This window comes from Mchenga conophoros, linkage group LG5, assembly GCF_057382185.1.
Source record: "Mchenga conophoros isolate Kocher_MC1m ecotype Shallow Benthic linkage group LG5, M_conophoros_male_GT1.1, whole genome shotgun sequence".
Classification (NCBI taxonomy): domain Eukaryota; kingdom Metazoa; phylum Chordata; class Actinopteri; order Cichliformes; family Cichlidae; genus Mchenga; species Mchenga conophoros.
The window spans coordinates 14,120,452-14,138,718 of NC_140530.1; the positions used below are offsets into that span (position 1 = coordinate 14,120,452).

The 18,267-nt window shown below is 38.0% G+C and overlaps 1 protein-coding gene across 1 annotated transcript; it reads left to right on the forward strand.

Annotated features, from left to right (window-relative positions):
- The first annotated feature begins 78 nt into the window (after positions 1-78).
- On the forward strand, positions 79-17,472 carry dnai1.2 (dynein, axonemal, intermediate chain 1, paralog 2). The gene is made up of 20 exons (XM_085273471.1): positions 79-533; positions 676-735; positions 859-957; positions 1,138-1,218; positions 1,494-1,620; positions 2,432-2,487; positions 2,596-2,751; positions 2,903-2,962; positions 3,083-3,208; positions 3,610-3,694; positions 3,819-3,936; positions 4,044-4,087; positions 4,252-4,499; positions 4,711-4,800; positions 4,961-5,048; positions 5,181-5,260; positions 8,285-8,433; positions 10,218-10,317; positions 13,347-13,532; positions 16,604-17,472. Exons 1-20 carry the CDS (start codon positions 495-497, stop codon positions 16,703-16,705), a joined length of 2,094 nt encoding a protein of 697 aa, XP_085129597.1. The 5' UTR covers positions 79-494; the 3' UTR covers positions 16,706-17,472.
- The last annotated feature ends 795 nt before the right edge of the window (positions 17,473-18,267 follow it).

The following is an 18,267-nucleotide window of genomic DNA, read 5'->3' on the forward strand; positions in this document are numbered from 1 at the left end:
ATTCGTTTTTTCAGTTAGAATTGCAAAGGCAAGCATACGTGCGTTTTTGTGTTTTTTGTTTTGTTTTGGGGGGATTTTGGAGGGGGAAGGGTGTTTGTTTGATTTTTTTTTTTTAATTTAATATAAAAATACACTTGTTTCCTTTCCATAATAAACTCTCCTTATTTAGTATAATTATTTCAAAAGCATTCAGACCACTTTTTTTTTCCTTTAGCTGATAAAATTAGAATAATACTGCTAAAATAGTTCACTAATAAAAATGTTCAAGTGTTGTCTGAGGGACTGAACACATCCAGCAGTCTCCGGCTCTGCGCCAACCAAAACTGGTTGTCTTGACAACCTATATACAGCAGCAGGCTACGAGCAGACAGCCCCTTGTTCTTTCTTTCTTTTCTATTCTTTTTTTTTTTTAGCTTTTAACTAGTTTAATTTTGTTTTGTTTTTCCCTTTTTTCTTTCGAACTTTCTAAACTAGCTTTAAAAATCAAATTGAAAATGCCGGTGCCTAACAACAACGCAGCGTTTGCAAGGAAGGTAAACGTCAGCTCAGTTTAGCTGGCCTGAATTAGCTAACTAGAATATTCATGGTGTAGCTTCACGGATAAGTAAAGCAATTGTTAAGGACCTACTGTAATATAACCCACCGTATAGCTGATTGTTGGTTATTTTCGCACAGGGGTCAAACGTTCAGAAGGTACCTGGAGCAAAGTCAACGAAAGCTGCCACTAAGAAAAAGGTGGGTGTGTTTATTGGATAGGTTTTGGCGTTTGGGTGACGGAAAGAGAAGAGTGATGAATATACTATATCATAACATAATGTGATTTTTATTCATAAATGTCTTCTCTATGCAACGTTACAGGATGAGGAAGAGGCTGTGGAGACGGGGACTGGATGGGAGGAGTGGTCTCAGGGGAAAGCCCTTGTGAGGCCTCCAGATCAGATGGAGCTTACTGAGGCTGTAAGAGAAGGATGGAAATACTAATTTCTCAGGTTTAAGACAACCATGTGGGCTGAACTGAAGAAATTTGCGCAGACTTTGATGCTGTTCTTTATCATTCAGTGCCTATATTAAAATTGTTAGCTATAATTAAATTAATTGTCCTTGTGTTAAGGATCTCTCTATGTTGATAATGAATAGGAACTGAAGGAGGACATCACAAGGATTCTGACTGCAAACAACCCACACGCCCCTCAAAATATTGTCCGCTACAGCGTCAAGGTAAAGAAGCTAGATCCAGATGGAAAAATCAAAATCACTGTTTATAGATGCAATGAAAGTATACAAAATACAGATTAAGATGTGGACTGTAGACTGATGATTGCTTCACTGTGAGCCTCTTACGTTTAGCATAAGAATAACTTGTTTGCCGCAAGTGTTATTTGTTTCATCTCAAATAATTTGATACAATCTATGCAGGTAGTCCCCATGCATTCGCTTCTCCTCTCTCTTTTAATTTATAACCAGACTAAACAAGCACATTTCGTTTCTCTCAGGAGCGTTCCTACAAGCCTATCAATGTTGTGGATCAGATGGCGGTTCACTGTGTTTTAGAGGGCAGCCTTGTGCATCAAGACTCTGAAGAGGCTCGTAAACTTAGAGTCAAGGAAGGCTTAGCTCAAGGTATTTACTGAAACATCCTACAACAGAGGATAATATGTATAGATTTTGCTCTACTTTATATATATGATGTATAAGATAAGTCAAAAAGTCTTTAACCACCCTGTATTTCTTTATATTTTGCAAGGGGGAAAAGACATTAATTGAACATTTATTGAAAAGGAAATGGAAATACATTATATACATATAGTAAATATAGCAGTAGTAGTAGTAGCTGTAGTAAAAACAATACTGTATTTAGTACAGTATAGTAATGGACTTCCTCCATACATAGTGTTGACGATGTCACCAAAAACTTTAAAACTGGGATTCATTACTCTATAAAACCTGTTTCCACTGATTTTTAATGCAGTTCTTGTATAAGTTGCTCCCCAGTTCCCTTGTGTTGTTAAAATGGCTTCTTGACACTTTCCACTTGTCCAGTTTTCTCTGATTTTTTTAAGGACACACTGCACACTATGCTGAGATATGGCAAGTTTTTAGCTCATACCTATTTTGGAAAATATTGCTTAAAACCACTTTAAAAACTTATGAGAAAGTCTGGCTCATTGAAAAACAAAATATAAAGAAATGACGGTTGCTTTCACTCTGTAGTCAAAAAAAGAAACAAACCCAAAAACTAATGATTTATTCTCAGAATTTGTTTTTGTTGCCTGTAGTGTTATATTTTCCCCTCTGTTGTAGTTGACACTTGATGCCTCAAGGTGTCGCTTTTGCCTTGCAACATAAAATGTGAGAAATACCCTGTTTCGCAAAAAGTGAGATCCCAATAGTGAGATATCAGAGATATAATAGATTTTTTTTATGTGTCTAGAGATTGCAACAGTTGATGCCACAGCAGAGTCTGAAGAGGAGAAAGCAGAAGCCTCGGTGAAAATTTTTTATAAAATAAATCTTTTCCTAAACTTAACTCTTTAAAGCGTAAATTAGTCAAAGTTTGACTTGCACTACAAATATCTGTTTGTTGGTTTTCCACAGGTTAATCCTATAGTGGATGGAGGGGATGTGGAGGAAGCTGCCGATGAGGACAGACCAGACAGTGCTGTCTCCAGAATCAACAAGAAAGAGCCAAAAGTGACTAACCAGTTTAACTTCAGTAATCGAGCCTCTCAGACTCTCAATAATCCAATGAGGGTAGGTAGGAGAGGCAAAGCCAGTATTTTGTGCAATGGTTGAAGTATTTGCTTTTAATAATAAAGTGCATTAAAAACAGTTTCAATGAGTAGATAGAGAGATTAACATAAACTCAAAAGTTTCAGTGAAGTCATTCTTAATTTCCTTGCAGGATAGAATCTGCCAGACTGAACCTCCTCCACGAAGCAGCTTCTCTGCTACTGCTAATCAGGTACTGGATTCCCTGATGTGATCAAAGGATATGTTTAGGCCACATTTGTTTTCTCTCTGTTGAGCATCAGCGAATATTTGTTCCCCTATCATTTGATGCTAATAACTCTGTTATTGGCAGTGGGAGATCTATGATGCATACGTGCAGGAGCTGCAGAAACAAGAGAAAAACAAAGAGAAGCAGAAAGGCATGCACTCACAAAAAGATAATGGCAAAAGCAAAAAGGTGATGCTGATGGAGACTCAGGTAAGTTGACGACTGAAAAACTTTACAGCCTAAACTCAACATGCATCTAATATTTGTATTTTAGCACATTTACATTTAATATGGTTTACACATTCATTTAACAATCAAAAAATCTGGGAGGTGACACAAGGTCCTTAGGGATTTTTTCAGGAAGGGCATCCGCTGCCACGGTAACCCTTTGGGAATAAAGGAGCAGACAAAAGTTGCTTTATCTTGCTGCCATACAAACCATGTATATAACACCATATTAATGCATTACTAAGGGTTTTCACTGAGCTACTCATAAAACAAAATCACTAAATGACACCATAATTTTTATGTTCTCATAATAGTCATGTTTATTGTTTATTGCATGCTTTTGCAATGTTTTCATCCAGTGTAATGTCACATTTCTGTTATAGAGTGAAGATGTCACCAAATGGACCATGGCATCAAAGATCCTTGAACGAACGATCAGTCAGAATACATTTGATGACATAGCACAAGGTTTGTTTTGTTATTGTACATAACAGATAAAGAACAATGAACTACAGCCTGATTTCATAATCAAGCAAGGACATTCTCATCTCTTTTCTTCTCCTCTAATTTCTCTCCTTCTATACCGTTTCAGATTTTAAATACTTTGAGGATGCCTCTGATGAGTTTAGGGAGCAGGAGGGAACCCTTCTCCCCTTGTGGAAGTTTCAATATGACAAAGCCAAGACACTGTCTGTCACTGCCCTCTGCTGGTAGGTTGACTCACTGGCTCTAGAACGTTACCTCAGAGAGATGACTGGATTTCAATGATTGTTTGTTTCCTCTGCTGGCATGATACTGAGTCACCTGTCCTTAACAGGAATAATAAATATCAGGACCTTTTTGCTGTGGGATTGGGATCATGTAAGTTCAAAGGCAGAGAGCTGTTAGTAAGCACCTCATCTGTCACCGTCTTAGACAACTTAAATTTATCTAAATTGTGTTTTCTTTCTTTTTTAAACAAATGCTGTAAATTAATAATCTATCTTTTTTTGCAAACCACTCACTTGTGTCCCTCTCTTGGCCAGACAACTTCAGTAGACAGGGATGTGGCATGCTTCTCTTCTACTCGCTGAAAAACCCTGCCTTCCCAGAGTACATCTACCCCACCAGTTCTGGTGTCATGTGCCTCGACATTCATGCACAGCATTCCCACCTGGTGGCAGTGGGCTTCTACGATGGCTGTGTGGCTGTCTACAGCTTGAAGGAGGAGGGACAGGAGCCTGTTTACAAGAGTACAGCCAAGACTGGCAAGCACACAGATCCTGTCTGGCAGGTGCGAGTGGATGGCATGACAGTGGTGGATAGGGTGACAGAAATTCAGGATGTGTGCACTGTTCAGTCTAATTTCTGTCACATCTTTGCTTACTTTGTGTCCACTTATGCATTTTGCCATTTTGAGAGCTGAAAATAGCACTAAGAACAGCCTACTTTCACTCATGTCATTCATGCTACTGCAACCCAATACAGTGTACTTTTTTTTCTAGGTCCGCTGGCAGAGTGATGATATGGACAACAACCACAATTTCTATTCTGTGTCGTCTGATGGCCGAGTTGTGTCCTGGACACTCGTCAAGGTTAGCCGAGGAGATATACATTTTGTTGCCGTATTATATCTGTAGCTTGCACTCAAATTAGGTTCAAATTTCTCATGTGCACTGCACAAAAGCAGTTTGCTTTGGCTTTTGTATTTGTTTAAATCTAAGGAAGAATCACTGTGTGTTTACATGATTGCAGAATGAGCTGGTTTTCACAGACATCATCAGACTGACACTGAATGGTGCAGTTTCTGAGGGCACAGAAGGTGCACAGGCTCCCAGCATTGGTAAAGCTTCACTCAAATATAGTTGTTACTGTATTGATGGTAAAAGAATGCAACATTCTTTCAGTCTGGTATATCAGGGTGGTGTCTGTAATAACGTGTCTAAATAAGGTCCTTAACGTTCTTTTTTCACAGCGTCTGGTACATCATTCGACTTCCACAAACAGATTGACTACATGTTCCTAGTTGGAACAGAGGAGGGAAAAATACACAAGGTATGTATCAAGGATTTCATGCAGGTTTTGTAGCCACATGGCTAAATCCAAGAAAAAGGCCAGATTTTGTTCACTGGTAAATGTGACCTGCTTAAAACATTGTTTAGAGAGCTGTGTGCGTGCCAACCTTGTCAGTGCTCCAAGATAATGATTGTTGAATGAAAATGACACTTCCTTCCAGATTCTCACCAGAATCACACCAGAGAAGGACTTTGGTCACAGTTACTGGAGAGGTGTTGATGGGCGCACAAGCTAGTAAACAACGGTCTGGAAAAAGGTTGCGATGAAAACTAGAAAAGGGCAATTCTCCATTTTACAACCCACATAACATGTTTCAGTAAAACTACTTCAAGATAATAAGAGGTAAAAATCAAATTTCCATCTAACCGCCATATTAATAATAATCAGTGTATTATGTTTTGTAACGAATAAAAATAAATATATTCTTATTAACATTAATCTTTTATGGCAGTCCCTTGGTTTTTATGTTAAAAGGGTTACATATTAACTACAAAGCATCACCTTTTTGCATGGTTATTGTTTAGAAACACCATGCTTTGGAAATTGCGTATTGTTACATTGACCATAAAAGTAACACCTATTACTATAAAATTGTTCAGTTCTTACCACAAAGCAGATTCAGACACAGATATTAACCTAAAACTGACAAAATAGCTTTAGAATTATTCAGCTCATTTAACTATTTTAAAGAGCCATAGCAGTGGTTTTCATTAGGTATGAATCAGTAAACGTACACATTATAGCTGTGTGCGTCTATAATGCATACATTATAATTCATATGAAAATCAGATTATAAACTTTATTGCTAAACAAAGTTTATATGCATAGATGAAGGCATTCTAAGGTATTGTAATACGTGCTACACCCTGCTATCATTCTGATCAAAGGTTGCGGTAATTTAGTTTATCTTGCTGTTGTCTGTCTGTACAACTCTTAAGGATAATCATGGCTTTACACCATCTGCCCCTATCTGTTCTGAAGGATGGTTTCTCATTTTGTTCTTGGTACACTTGGTGCTCAGGAGTAAACAACTAGACATTTGAACATGCAATTTGTTTTGTGACGATTTGGGAACTTCATAGACTTAATTTTAAGCAGTTAATGTCTCTCCTTAAGAAGAGGCTCTCTGTCCTCTTCAGACAGTTTAAGTAGTTTTGGGCTAACTGCCTCTTTCCTCTGTCCTCTATGCTGTTCCCCTGCATGGTTTGGTTGCTATAGGACATTTGCCCCCCGAATGTGAGGTGAGCTCCACTGGCAGGGGTATAAACCACTGCAGGTGGTCAGTCATCCAGGTGAAAAATATAGTGTTAAATAAATTAAATGAATGATTCTTGTTGATTTTTGTAGGGAAAATAAATACAAGTTTTCTGATGCAATCTTTCTCATTATAATTTTATTCAGTTTAACTTTGGTTTCAAAGGTTTCTACCCATTGCCCGTAAAAGGCTGATGGAGTATTGTCATCACCCCACCAGGCGGGCAGGTGGCGTGGACACCTAAGTTTGTGAATGTGATAACTTGAGAACAAGGTGACATAATGTCGGAGCTTCAAACTGATATCATAGGTGCATCTACTAAAAATTATGAGTTTGAGAGGTCAGAGGTCACCTTTTTTGAAAATCTTGTGAATGCGATAATTTCAAAACCCATAACCCTGAAGGTGGGAGATGAACATTTTTTGGCTTGGAACCACAGTTTTAGGACATCAGTAAAATGTTTTCTCAGTTTGAAACTGTTTTTTCAGTTTTCCTGGACCCTGATATTCATTTATTAGCACAGAACTGTTTAAACACTTTAGATATTAATGCAAAGAGCAAAAGTTAATGAAAATTAACATAGTGGGAAGTATCTCACATTGCCATAAAGAGAATGCAGTGTGATCATGTATGAGGATAATTTGTCATTTCTCTGTAATTACTCACACAGGCTTGTTCCCATGTTGTTCAGAAGACAGCATTGTAAAATCAAATTATTTATGATAATAAATTATTAACATTTGATCCTGAGTTTGATCCTGATCCATAAGTAAAACCAGCCATTAATTTAATGTACTAGCTGGCTGTGTTGTACTTTGACTTGATTGAATTTTTTTTACAAATTATAACACGAACAATAAGTACATACATAATTATATCCTCTACATTTTGGTCTGTACACCATGTTTCTCACCTTCCTCTCTTTGCAGACTTGCCAAAAAAAAAACATGGCCTGTATGATAAAATATGTTCTGTCTCCTCAAGCTTCAAAGGTGCAGAGCCCCAGAAGAGGACAGATTACAAATCTTTCACTTAGCTGCAGGTCAACAAACAATCTACCAGCGCTCAGAAATTCAACAGTTTTACCAACACCCTATAAAGCTGGTTTTATCCCAGATTGTCTAACCTGTCCTGTCTATAAATCTGCTGCTATTCGGCTCTTTTTAAATTCTGTTCTGTCAATGCCAAACATTGAAAATCTAAAAGGTAATTCAAAGTTGAGCTAAAGTAATTATTACTCTAGATTAAAACAAGCTATTGTACTTGAAAGACTTTTTATATTAGCTGTCAGTGAAAAACTCTACCCAGATATGTAAAATATTCTCAAAGAAATATTCAATTTTAGGTTTTTCATAATTTCATTTTAGAAATGTAGCTCAAGTCATGGACATGTTGAAATATCTCGACAAACTTGACAAACATGGAGGTACAGACTCTTCACATGTTAAGTACATTGGAGACACCAATCAGGTATATGAATCCTTAAAACTACCACTTTTGAGTAAGGAAATGTTTACATTTTAACAAAATCAAAATATTGAAATTATTGGCTTTAATTAGATACCTACAAAACAACTTAATGCAGTAAGTTGTTTTGTAGTTGTCTTCTGACTATTCAACAATCCTTCAGCACAGTCTTGTTATTCAAACTTTGGTATCTGAAGTTGGTGATGTCAGACAATGAAAATACTACATTTTATTTATACCGTATATGTGGCCCAAATTAAGACTTTGCCTTCTTTTCTCAGTGCTCTAAGACTTACTCAAGCCAGTTTCTGGAGACCTACGATGCCCACAGCATGGCGGTGGATACCGTAAAGTGGAACTACTTCCATCCAAAGGTTTTCGTCTCTTGTAGTTCAGACTGGACTGTCAAAATCTGGGACCATACCATCAAGTAAGACTCAAACAAAGTAATACTGTGAAAGATACTTGCACCAGCTGTAAATATGACATCATTTGCACTGTAGACACTTTACACACTGTGTCTGATCTACTGGGCTTTACGGACAATAATTTGAAAAATATCAAGTGATGCCTTGTTGATGCCAGAAGAACGAACAGTAACTCAAACAATCACTCACCCGTCACAACCAAGTTATTTGCAGTTGATGCAGATGGGCTAGCAGCAGAAGAACACACCTCGTGACACTTCTGTCGCCTAACAGCAGGAAACTGAAGACGACATGATAATAATCTCATTCATCCTCATTCTTCTTCTAGCTGAAGGAAAATATATGAGACATTCTTTTGTTTAACAGGAAACATATGTTGCAGTTAGTTATAGAGTAGCAGTACAAGTAAAATCTTTATGTCATCATCCTTAGCAACTCTACTAATTCGCTTAAAAATATCTATCTGTGTCTATTCAGTGAAGAAGGAAAAGGTAATTATCAGTCCTACAAGCTTTTTGTATTGCATATTAGTCTTTATTACCTCCTTATAGCCATCATGGCCCAGCATCATTTCCTGACTTTATTTGACTAATCCAAAGTGCCTCCCACGACTTGCCAACACAGGCTGCTTGAATGAATAATGATAGTAATCATCAGCCCATTATTAGAGATAGGGCTTTCAAGTATGATTTGCAATAAAGTACCCTAAAGATACAAGGGACATTGTTTTCTGGAGAAAAAAGATATGGCTAAAACAACTTTTCGTAAACTCTACCACATAGGTGGGAGGTGTGGGAGCCCTGCTTTTGCTGAGGCTCATCTATCCTGTGAAACTGTCAGAGATGTCATTAGCTATTCCCAAATGAACTGAGGTCCTTGTCGCTATATAAATGTGATGCATCAAGTCTATTAATCACATAAAAAGTCTGCAAAATATGCACTTTTGTAATTAACAACTTGGATGAAAACCTTGAATCCTGGTAGCTCTGCCTCTTCATTTACAGGAGTGTGCAGTACTATTCAGCTGTAAACAAACATCTCATAAATGACTCTGTGTCAGATTTATTAACAATTTGCACCTTATTTTATACATATTCTACACCTAGCCATGTGCATGTTGTGCATCGAAGACTCACAACAGATTTAGACTCATTGTGTCTGTCACCTAGGTAAAGTAATCAGTTACAACGGCTTCTACAAACAATGGCGAGAGAGCATCCTTTTTAGTTCCACCAGCCACGCATATTACTTCCTGCCGTAGTAAATCAAACAACAGTTACCCACATGCTGCATGTGCAAATTGTTTTAACGTGTTAGCAAAGTTACAACCTATAAAAGTGTTACTTACTTTTTGCTCACTTTCACAGACACATGCACACGCTCTCTTTCTTCTCAATATTTAAACAAGACCTGCAGGTACCCAGTTCCAACTCTTAGAAATATCTCATTTCATGATCTTTTTTCCGGTAGTGTTCCACAAGTTAATAATGAGGAGAAATGGTGTGAAGCAACCTTCTGTTTGATGTCCATACATTTTCTCTGACTGGCCCTGATTAGGCATCGGTGTCTGGAAACAGGTGGATCATAGAAATAAAGTTCTGCTTTATGTTACGAAACCAATTTGTTCTTTATGGCAACAGGTCATACCTTTACACTGAGAGTCTTTCTCTCTGTAGACTCTAACAAGTAAGTGTTCTTGTTTAAATTTTATAGACATGTTGTGTCTCATGCGGTATACTGAAAATCATATTTCCCTCTCTGATATAATGTTTCGATGTTTTTCCAGCACTCCAATGTTCGTCTTTGACCTACAAGCAGCGGTTGGGGATGTTGCCTGGTCTCCATACTCGTCCACTGTATTTGCTGCTGTAACAACAGATGGAACAGTAAGAGTCTCTCTACATTATTTCCTAAATTTTGCAACCCGCAGCATGAGCCTAATAGATTTTGCATGTTTTGGCCCAAGAAATACTCGTCTAAACTACAGTGTGTGGATTATCCTCAGCTTTATCAAAAATGCTTAATTGATAGGACTAGAAAAATGTAGATATCACAACTGTGTCAAGCTAATTGATTAACAGTGTGGTTACATATGAAATATAATATATTCATAGTTTAGAGTTGCAGAGAATGAGAACACAACCAGTAACCAAAAGCTTGTCTGAAAACTGTGATTGCAGCCACCACACGTGCTGCTTACCTGAAGTCCCTTTTTAGACTTGCACTTCTTTCCTTTAATTCAATGGCATTTGAACCTGTCAGCTGTCATCAGGTAGATGTGAAGGTTACGTATGTTCGAAACAGATTGACAAAGCCAATAACGTTAGTTATCCCATGTCTTAAGCTTGACACTTTCCAAACTGAACATGTGAGATAACAAACAGCAGCACCAGCTACCACCTGCCACCCACTTTATTATTATCCTCATAATATAGTTATAGACTCAGTTGGCTAAGCCCTCGGCCTAGCCTCAGGCAATCAAGTTTGTTCAAACACAGCTTCATGTAGCAAAAGCGCTTCCTGCTCTCCCAGTAGTTATTGATTTCAGCCAAAAGTAATTTCACTGGATGCTGTGCTGCTTATCTCCACATATTTTCTTAGTATGGCTGCAAGCTGTCCCCATCTGTTTGTCTTCACAGCCTGCGCCACATTATAAAAGTCCAGAGTGTTGTGTCTGACACATTTCCTGTCCAGCGTGCCAGTGTGAAGTCGAGTGAGAGTGACAGGGAGGAAATGAGAGATGAGCAATTTGAGAGACACCTTATGTGGCAGTGTGTGCATGTGTGTCTCGTCCTCTCCAGTGCCAGGATTCGGTCACAATATGCCCTGTAGTATGCCCACTATCATAATTATGCAAATGATTTTACATCCAAGCCCAAGTCTTGATCAGACATTTACGTGAGAAACCATCCATTTTCACACCAAATTCACAATTTGTAATCTTAGTTATACATCTATGAACGAAGATATCTAGAACGTTTGTGATTCTTGGTTATTTTAGCCTTTAAAACTGGATCAAAGGCTATTTTTAACCATTTAAAAAACTCATTTTAAGTTCATGAGTTGGCATATATTTCACATAATATTTGTTCTTTAGAAACCAGAAGTGCCAAGATTGTAATTTACCATTTTTTCCCAGTGTGCTGAGCTCAAAATTGAATGGATCTGGTTAGACTGGTTTTAGGGATGCTTTGGCATAAACAGCTCTACATATTTGATGATTACTGAGTATGCAGGCACTAATAGTTCAAACTTTAAAGAATGACAAAATGACAGCAGAATCACATTCACTGTTGGGTTCTCAGCGCGTGATGTTAATCGGCATAATCTTCCCTAGGATACCAGTCTCCTTGCAGTACATTTGCAATTTTCTGTGACAAGTGTCTGATTAGCCTTGAGTGACTCAGCATGAGTTGTGTCCTCCCTGACGTGTATATACTGTTGATGACAACCTGACCTGCTGCTGTTGTCTCCACACTATAAAATGTCAGGCACTGTGTGTGTGTGTGTGTGTGTGTGTGTGTGTGTGTGTGCGTGTGTGTGTGTGTGTGTGTGTGTGTGTGTGTGTGTGTGTGTGCGTGCGTGCGTGCGTGCGTGAGAGAGAGAGAGAGAGAGAGAGAGAGAGCATGTATGCGTACTTGCTTGTGTGCATGGGTTCATAAGGATAATGACTTGCCTGGCGGGCTGAGGTGTAAGAATGACACAGACTTGTGTGGTGCAAACAAATATCTCTTCGCTCTATCTGTCCCTGCCTCTCCATCTGAGCCGACTGTCAGGGAAATAAAGTGTCAGCATGAAATAATAAAAAGTCCAGACTCCTCTGCACATTATTAGCCTTCAAGTCCATATTTGCTTCCCGTGCATTTGCTGTTAACCTTTTGCACACAGACTGCTGCATCTTTTTATTTAGCATAACTTTTGTGGAACTTTTGGATTGCCATCAAAAATGTTGGACTGGATTGCCAAATGTTAAGGTCAAGTGAAAAAAAAAATTGATGTAATTGTCAATGCAACTTAAGTGAAGTTTGCTCTGAGGCATTTTAGTCCTTTGCACATTTGATTTCATTACCACCGAGTCTGCAATGAAATGATTACAGTGGTTAAACTATTAAACTATTAAAAATCCTTATTACATAAAGCTTTGTTCTCTCCAGTATAGGTTTGGCACTTTAGAAGTATAAATTCATCACAGTAAAATGTCTCTCTGCTTCAAGTTCTTGCATGAATTACAGATGTAGTCTGTGCCCTGCAATCAGGCATGACTAATGTTACATTAGTGCTTAAATGTGAACAGCAAAAACACCGTAGTTAATGGCTGCAGTGACAAGAGGTTGCAGAAAGTCACCATGCCCTGGTGGAGTATGATGATTGGTTACAAATTATGACTATGACACTTTGTGTGTAACTGATGCACACAGACAGTGTGAATCCAAGTGATCCACGCACAGTCATCTTTCTGATAAAAGGAGTGGGCTGCGCTTTGCAGTGGAATCATCTAAAATGCACTCAAACAGAAAGAAATCTGTGATCTGGTTTCTTCTGGATAACAATGGCTGTAAACTCATTGGTATGTTGGACCTGCCAACACAGTGCACAAAACACACATGCTCATGTGGACAGCAATGCACACTCACTGAATTACTAGGAACACCCTTCCTTTCACCAGATGGTCAGTCTTGCCTCCCTGCAGAGAACTGTGCACCACCACAAAGAAGAAACACATGCAGGCCTTACTTACTTGAAATATCTGAATACTTCCTATTGTTGTTCTCAGTTTATGAGATGTGGGTTTGTTGCACATACAAACATTGTTGTTTTGGTCTACCACTGAAATGTAAGTCAATTAATCAGAGGGTCACAACTATTAAAAGATTGATAAATCTGTACCACTGGTATGATCGCTCCTCTTTTTCAGGTTCATGTTTTTGACCTGAGCGTCAACAAATACGAGGCGATCTGCCAGCAGCTGGTGGTGGACAAAAAGAAGACCAAGCTGACCCACGTCGAGTTTAATCCCATCCATCCTGTCATCATAGTGGGTGATGACCGAGGCTATGTCACCAGCTTCAAACTCTCTCCCAACCTCCGCAAGAAGCCGAAGGTTAGAGTCTTAACAAGCTTACCGCACCATTCGCGACTTCCACTTGTTCCACATCAATTAAAGCAAATCAAATGATTCATTCAGTCCAGTGTCCTGACCCCGAGCTAATTTTACTAAATAGCAAGTCTCTCCCACCCCCACCCTCCATTAGCATTACTAATTGCCTTTGTTGCTTTTTTCCCTTTATATTTATCCCAGTTAACAATTAGCCTCATTGTGTAGTGTTCTTAGTAAATGAATGAGTGTATGAAAAGCTACAATATAAAAGAAAGCTTACAGCATTTTTTTTCTGTGCTCTGAGTTTGGGATTTTAAAATGGTGAGGGCATAGAGTGCTAAAACATTACGGAGAAAATGAAGAGTAAAAAAGTATTTTTTGCTCTTCATTTTTGTATTTTTAAACTTGTAGCTATGAAATAAATCAAAAATTTACTTTGGTCAACTCACAATTTATAAGTCCCTGAAGACGCTGTTGCCACTTATGCTAATGGTTAATGGGCTGTGGAGTAATCACATCACTCTGTCTGAACATAAAAGAAACCGGGTGGCACGCTGAGTCACAACACTTTAATCAGGACACATTTAAAGTCAGCCCTACAGCCTCTCTATTCTTCCTGTGCATTGTTCACAATGGTGCATGTAAAATAGAATAAATTCTAATGACCAGTGTAATATGCATGCTGCATTATACATGGTATTGCCAAAACACAAACAGGTCCCTTTCACCTGCCCGCATAAACACGGTTTATAAAAGTACAGCATAATAAGGCATGTACACACATACACACACTCACAACACTGCCTCATTAGCGACCTAGGACCATAGCCCTAAAGCATACAATTGGGGAATAATTGCTCAGTTCAGCACCAGTGACAGGGCTCAGAGCAATTTGGAAGCTACTGAAGCAAATAAGTATAAGACAGTAACACCCACAGTTAATATTATCAATAATATATCTTGTAAAATTCATATCTTAGCCTACCAAAACTATAAATATACCCAAAAGTGGTCTAGCCAAACTAGCCAATGTGTTGTACTTACCAATTGTAAGGGTTTCTATAAAGTAGATCATAGTCTTGGCGCTAGTACTATAAAAGAGTCCAACCCTTCTGTTATCTTTTAGTGCTCTTCTCTTCTCCCCAGTTTCTAAGTCATTGTTTGGACATTCCAGAATGAACTGCAGCTTTTAGTGTCCAAAATAGAAAATATGCAATGCACATCTCAGCAATAAACAGTCACTAACTAGACAGCATTACATACAATTGTTGTACTGTCCAGTAGATTCTGCCGTGTTACTCAGTGAGTCCATTAACATCAAATGACCCTGTGTATGTTCAGTACAACACACTGTTTAGCTGTTTTCAACATGAATGTGTTCATCTCATCTCAGCCTCCTACTTTCATGCCCACAAATCAGTGATGGGTCGATCATAAAAGTCGCATTATGAAGTATTTTATGACTTATCGTTATTGCCTCTTAAATAAAACTTCCATATTAAAATTTAGTTTTCTACCTAATTTGTGTAGCATTGCCAAAAAATGAGAAGACATCAAATTGAAGGCCTTACAGTAAATGGAGAAAATTAGTACACATTCATATTATACACAGACAAGTCTGCCGTTTTATGTTTTTGGAAAATAACCAGAAAAATAAGTATTTGGAAAAATAAATCCGGATATATTCAATTTGAGACAAAACCTTTATGACTGAGATCAGTTTTGAAGCTTTATTCACTTTGAGTTTAGCCTTTCACTCTGCTCTGTGAAAACTCATCACTGCCCAGATATATTATCTTGAGATATGATGGTCTTTCTTCAGAGGAACACCTTTGACTATTTCAAATGTCAAAATAGCCACACCGAAATATACAGCAAATATATTTTTTCCAGGGTTAAATTGAGGCGTTAGCTGCTCAGCTGTCATTTTTCACTATGTTCAGTTATGACTAGTTCTAGAAATATTCACTGCATCCCACCTACATACAGATACGTTAAATAGTACAGCACATACATTTTTTTGCTTTTAATATTAACAGTGTTTGAGTTGGTAAACAAATTGTCAAACGTCTTACTGTTTTCTTTTAGTAAGATGAAAAGTTCACACGAGATGCTTCGCTTCAGAATTGATTACATAGTTATTTCCATAGGTTTTTGAAAAATGACACTTTTTAAATATAATTTTTATATAAATTTAATACAAAGTCCTCCATTTTCATCATTTCATACTCTTTTTTTATTTAAAATACCACAGCACTTTAGAAGGCTTGAACTTCATCGCAACACAGAGGTTTGCAACAGGGTGTAGTCAATACCTGCAGGGGATGGCCTAATCAACAAATGTCCTTTTTTATTGAATATAATGATTTGGATGAAGTAATATCTAATGTGGATTGGTAGTTACAGTGTAACAGATGGATACACGTATATCATTGGTTAATACATACTGTTGCATCTGCTCATTAATGTGCCCACATGCCATTCTATTTTTACCTGTGGCTTTTTGAGGTTTATTCTGTTGGGCCTCTTAAATCAAAGCCGTATTAAGTATGAGTAAAGCCTGTAACAATTGTAGAGGAGCTTTGATAAGTTCTAATAAATATCCTCTCACAGAAGTGAAATTAACTCCTGCAGCAAAATAGAACTAAAGCTGTGCCATATTATATCGCTCTTAAGAGGCTGTGCTTTACTACACCCAGGAGGATTTAATGTCATCTCACCATAACTTTGGAAGATGGCTTTGAATTTGCCCTTTAGGCAGTAGCTCTGTGTCTCCATAGCAGATTTCACTATATTCAATAGACTAACATAAAATCTCTGCTACTTTTGACCCTGCATCCATTTCAATTTTTGTCTGCTTTTATTATCTTGCCCTCCTTTTTAACTCCCTGCTGGGTTTGTGGTTTCCCACAGTGCTTGGTAAGTATAAGGTCAAGTAATTTCTCATCTGTACGCGTGTGTGTGTGTGTGTGTGTGTGTGTGTGTGTGTGTGTGTGTGTGTGTGTGTGTGTGTGTGTGTGTGTGTGTGTGTGTGTGTGTGTGTGTGTGTGTGTGTGTGTGTGTAATGTCTATAGGCCAAGAAAGGTCATGAGCTGCCTAAGGGACCAGAAGTGGAGGTAGCGAAAATGGAGAAGCTCCTCAGCCTGCTAAGAGAACCAGACCAAAACTCAAGTTAAGGTGGTCACCTTGGTTTCTAAGCCAAACACAAATAGAGTGTTTCATTGCCGTTCATGAAAAACACTTATTTTGTTCACTCTATTCAGTAAACATCACATGACAACAAACCGATATGTATATGTTTATTAAAATGTGTTCTTCCAGCTTAAGTTAAGATGTCCATCATTTATTCATAATCACATCATATTTGTTGTTGAAATTGCTGTTCTTGGTGCACATTAACCAGGCATTATGATTTGTCTGACCTCCTCTGCAGGCATGTATAAAGCTCATTTCATATGTATGGTACAAGTTAATTAAGCTAAATAGCAAGGGGGAAAGTCACAGCATTGGACAGGGAGATAAATTACCCTACTAGACTGGGCACTTGTGGACCACATCCAAACAACTGGCACACATAGTCCTGGGCACCGTTCCAGGGATGGTAGCCTTTTAATGTTCCATCTACTGAATGGTTTCTGCCTTTATTTTTTGTTTTCATTCCTCTCATTCTTAATGATCTGCAGTAAAGCGCCGCCCAGTGCTCTAATGCTCACCTGGAATAACATTTTGCTCTTTGTCTCCCAAGCTCTTTTTCTTTCTGTCTTTCTGCCATAGAGAGTTCCTTTATCCTTTGGGTCTAGATGTGATCACATCCAGCAATTTCTCCCTTATGAGTAATTCATTACATTACAATTTCTCCAAGTGTGGTTGGAGAACGCTGCCTGATCATCTCATGTTTGCAGATGTGTAATAAATGAGAGTGCCCGTGTTGTAGTAATGAGAATGTGGCTGCAGTTATACAGTTATGTTGTTATAGGAAGCATAAAGGGTGGAAGCACTTCTACTACAAAGGTCATAAATTCACTGAATCTTCGCTAGCATGTCCAGAAAATGATTTCACCCTTAGGGCACTGACTTTTAAGCATCATTATTACGTGATATTCAGCAAGTTTCTGGAATATGTGGCAATTAATTGTTGATCAGTTAATCAGTGATTCATTCAACCTCAATATATTTATGTATTTATATAATATCTAATATATGTTTAAAGATATGAACTTCTTTGTTTTCTGACTTTCTCTAAACTTAATCCATGTACTCATATTGTGTTTCATATGAAAAAGAAAATGATGAAAAGGAGTATATTAGCAGTAGGTATATTTTCACGCATGGAGTAGGAATATATTTTGAGAACCTTTTCTTTCTTACTCCTTTTTGATGTACGTGTGATCTCAGCTGTAATAGTGGAGAAGTGGTTGAGTCTTAATAATTTGCAATGGGATGTTGGTAAAACTGAAGATCTTTACGTGATCAGCGTGTGATTCTGTCCAAAGCGAGCTGCCTGTCACACATGGCTGCAGGCAGATGTCACTATGAGGGCTGCTATTTCAACTAAGCATCGCTAGTTCTTATACAGCACCCATAGCAAAAGCACTGTGCCTCACAGTCCACTGATATTTATGAGTGACAGTGACACACACAGACTCCACACGGGCTCAAGTCCCTGTTCTGAGTAACATACTGTTTCTCTTTTTTTTCAGGCCAACATATGAAATAAGAGGATATATATTTAGAAACC

What these genes read in the sequence shown, in the direction of transcription:
- dnai1.2 (XM_085273471.1), top strand. Translation starts at nt 495, where the DNA reads ATGCCGGTGCCTAACAACAACGCAGCGTTTGCAAGGAAG. An exon ending in ATTTGATGACATAGCACAAG is followed by an intron (nt 3,695 to 3,818) that starts GTTTGTTTTGTT and finishes ATACCGTTTCAG; the next exon opens with ATTTTAAATACTTTGAGGAT. An exon ending in ACCTCCGCAAGAAGCCGAAG is followed by an intron (nt 13,533 to 16,603) that starts GTTAGAGTCTTA and finishes TAATGTCTATAG; the next exon opens with GCCAAGAAAGGTCATGAGCT.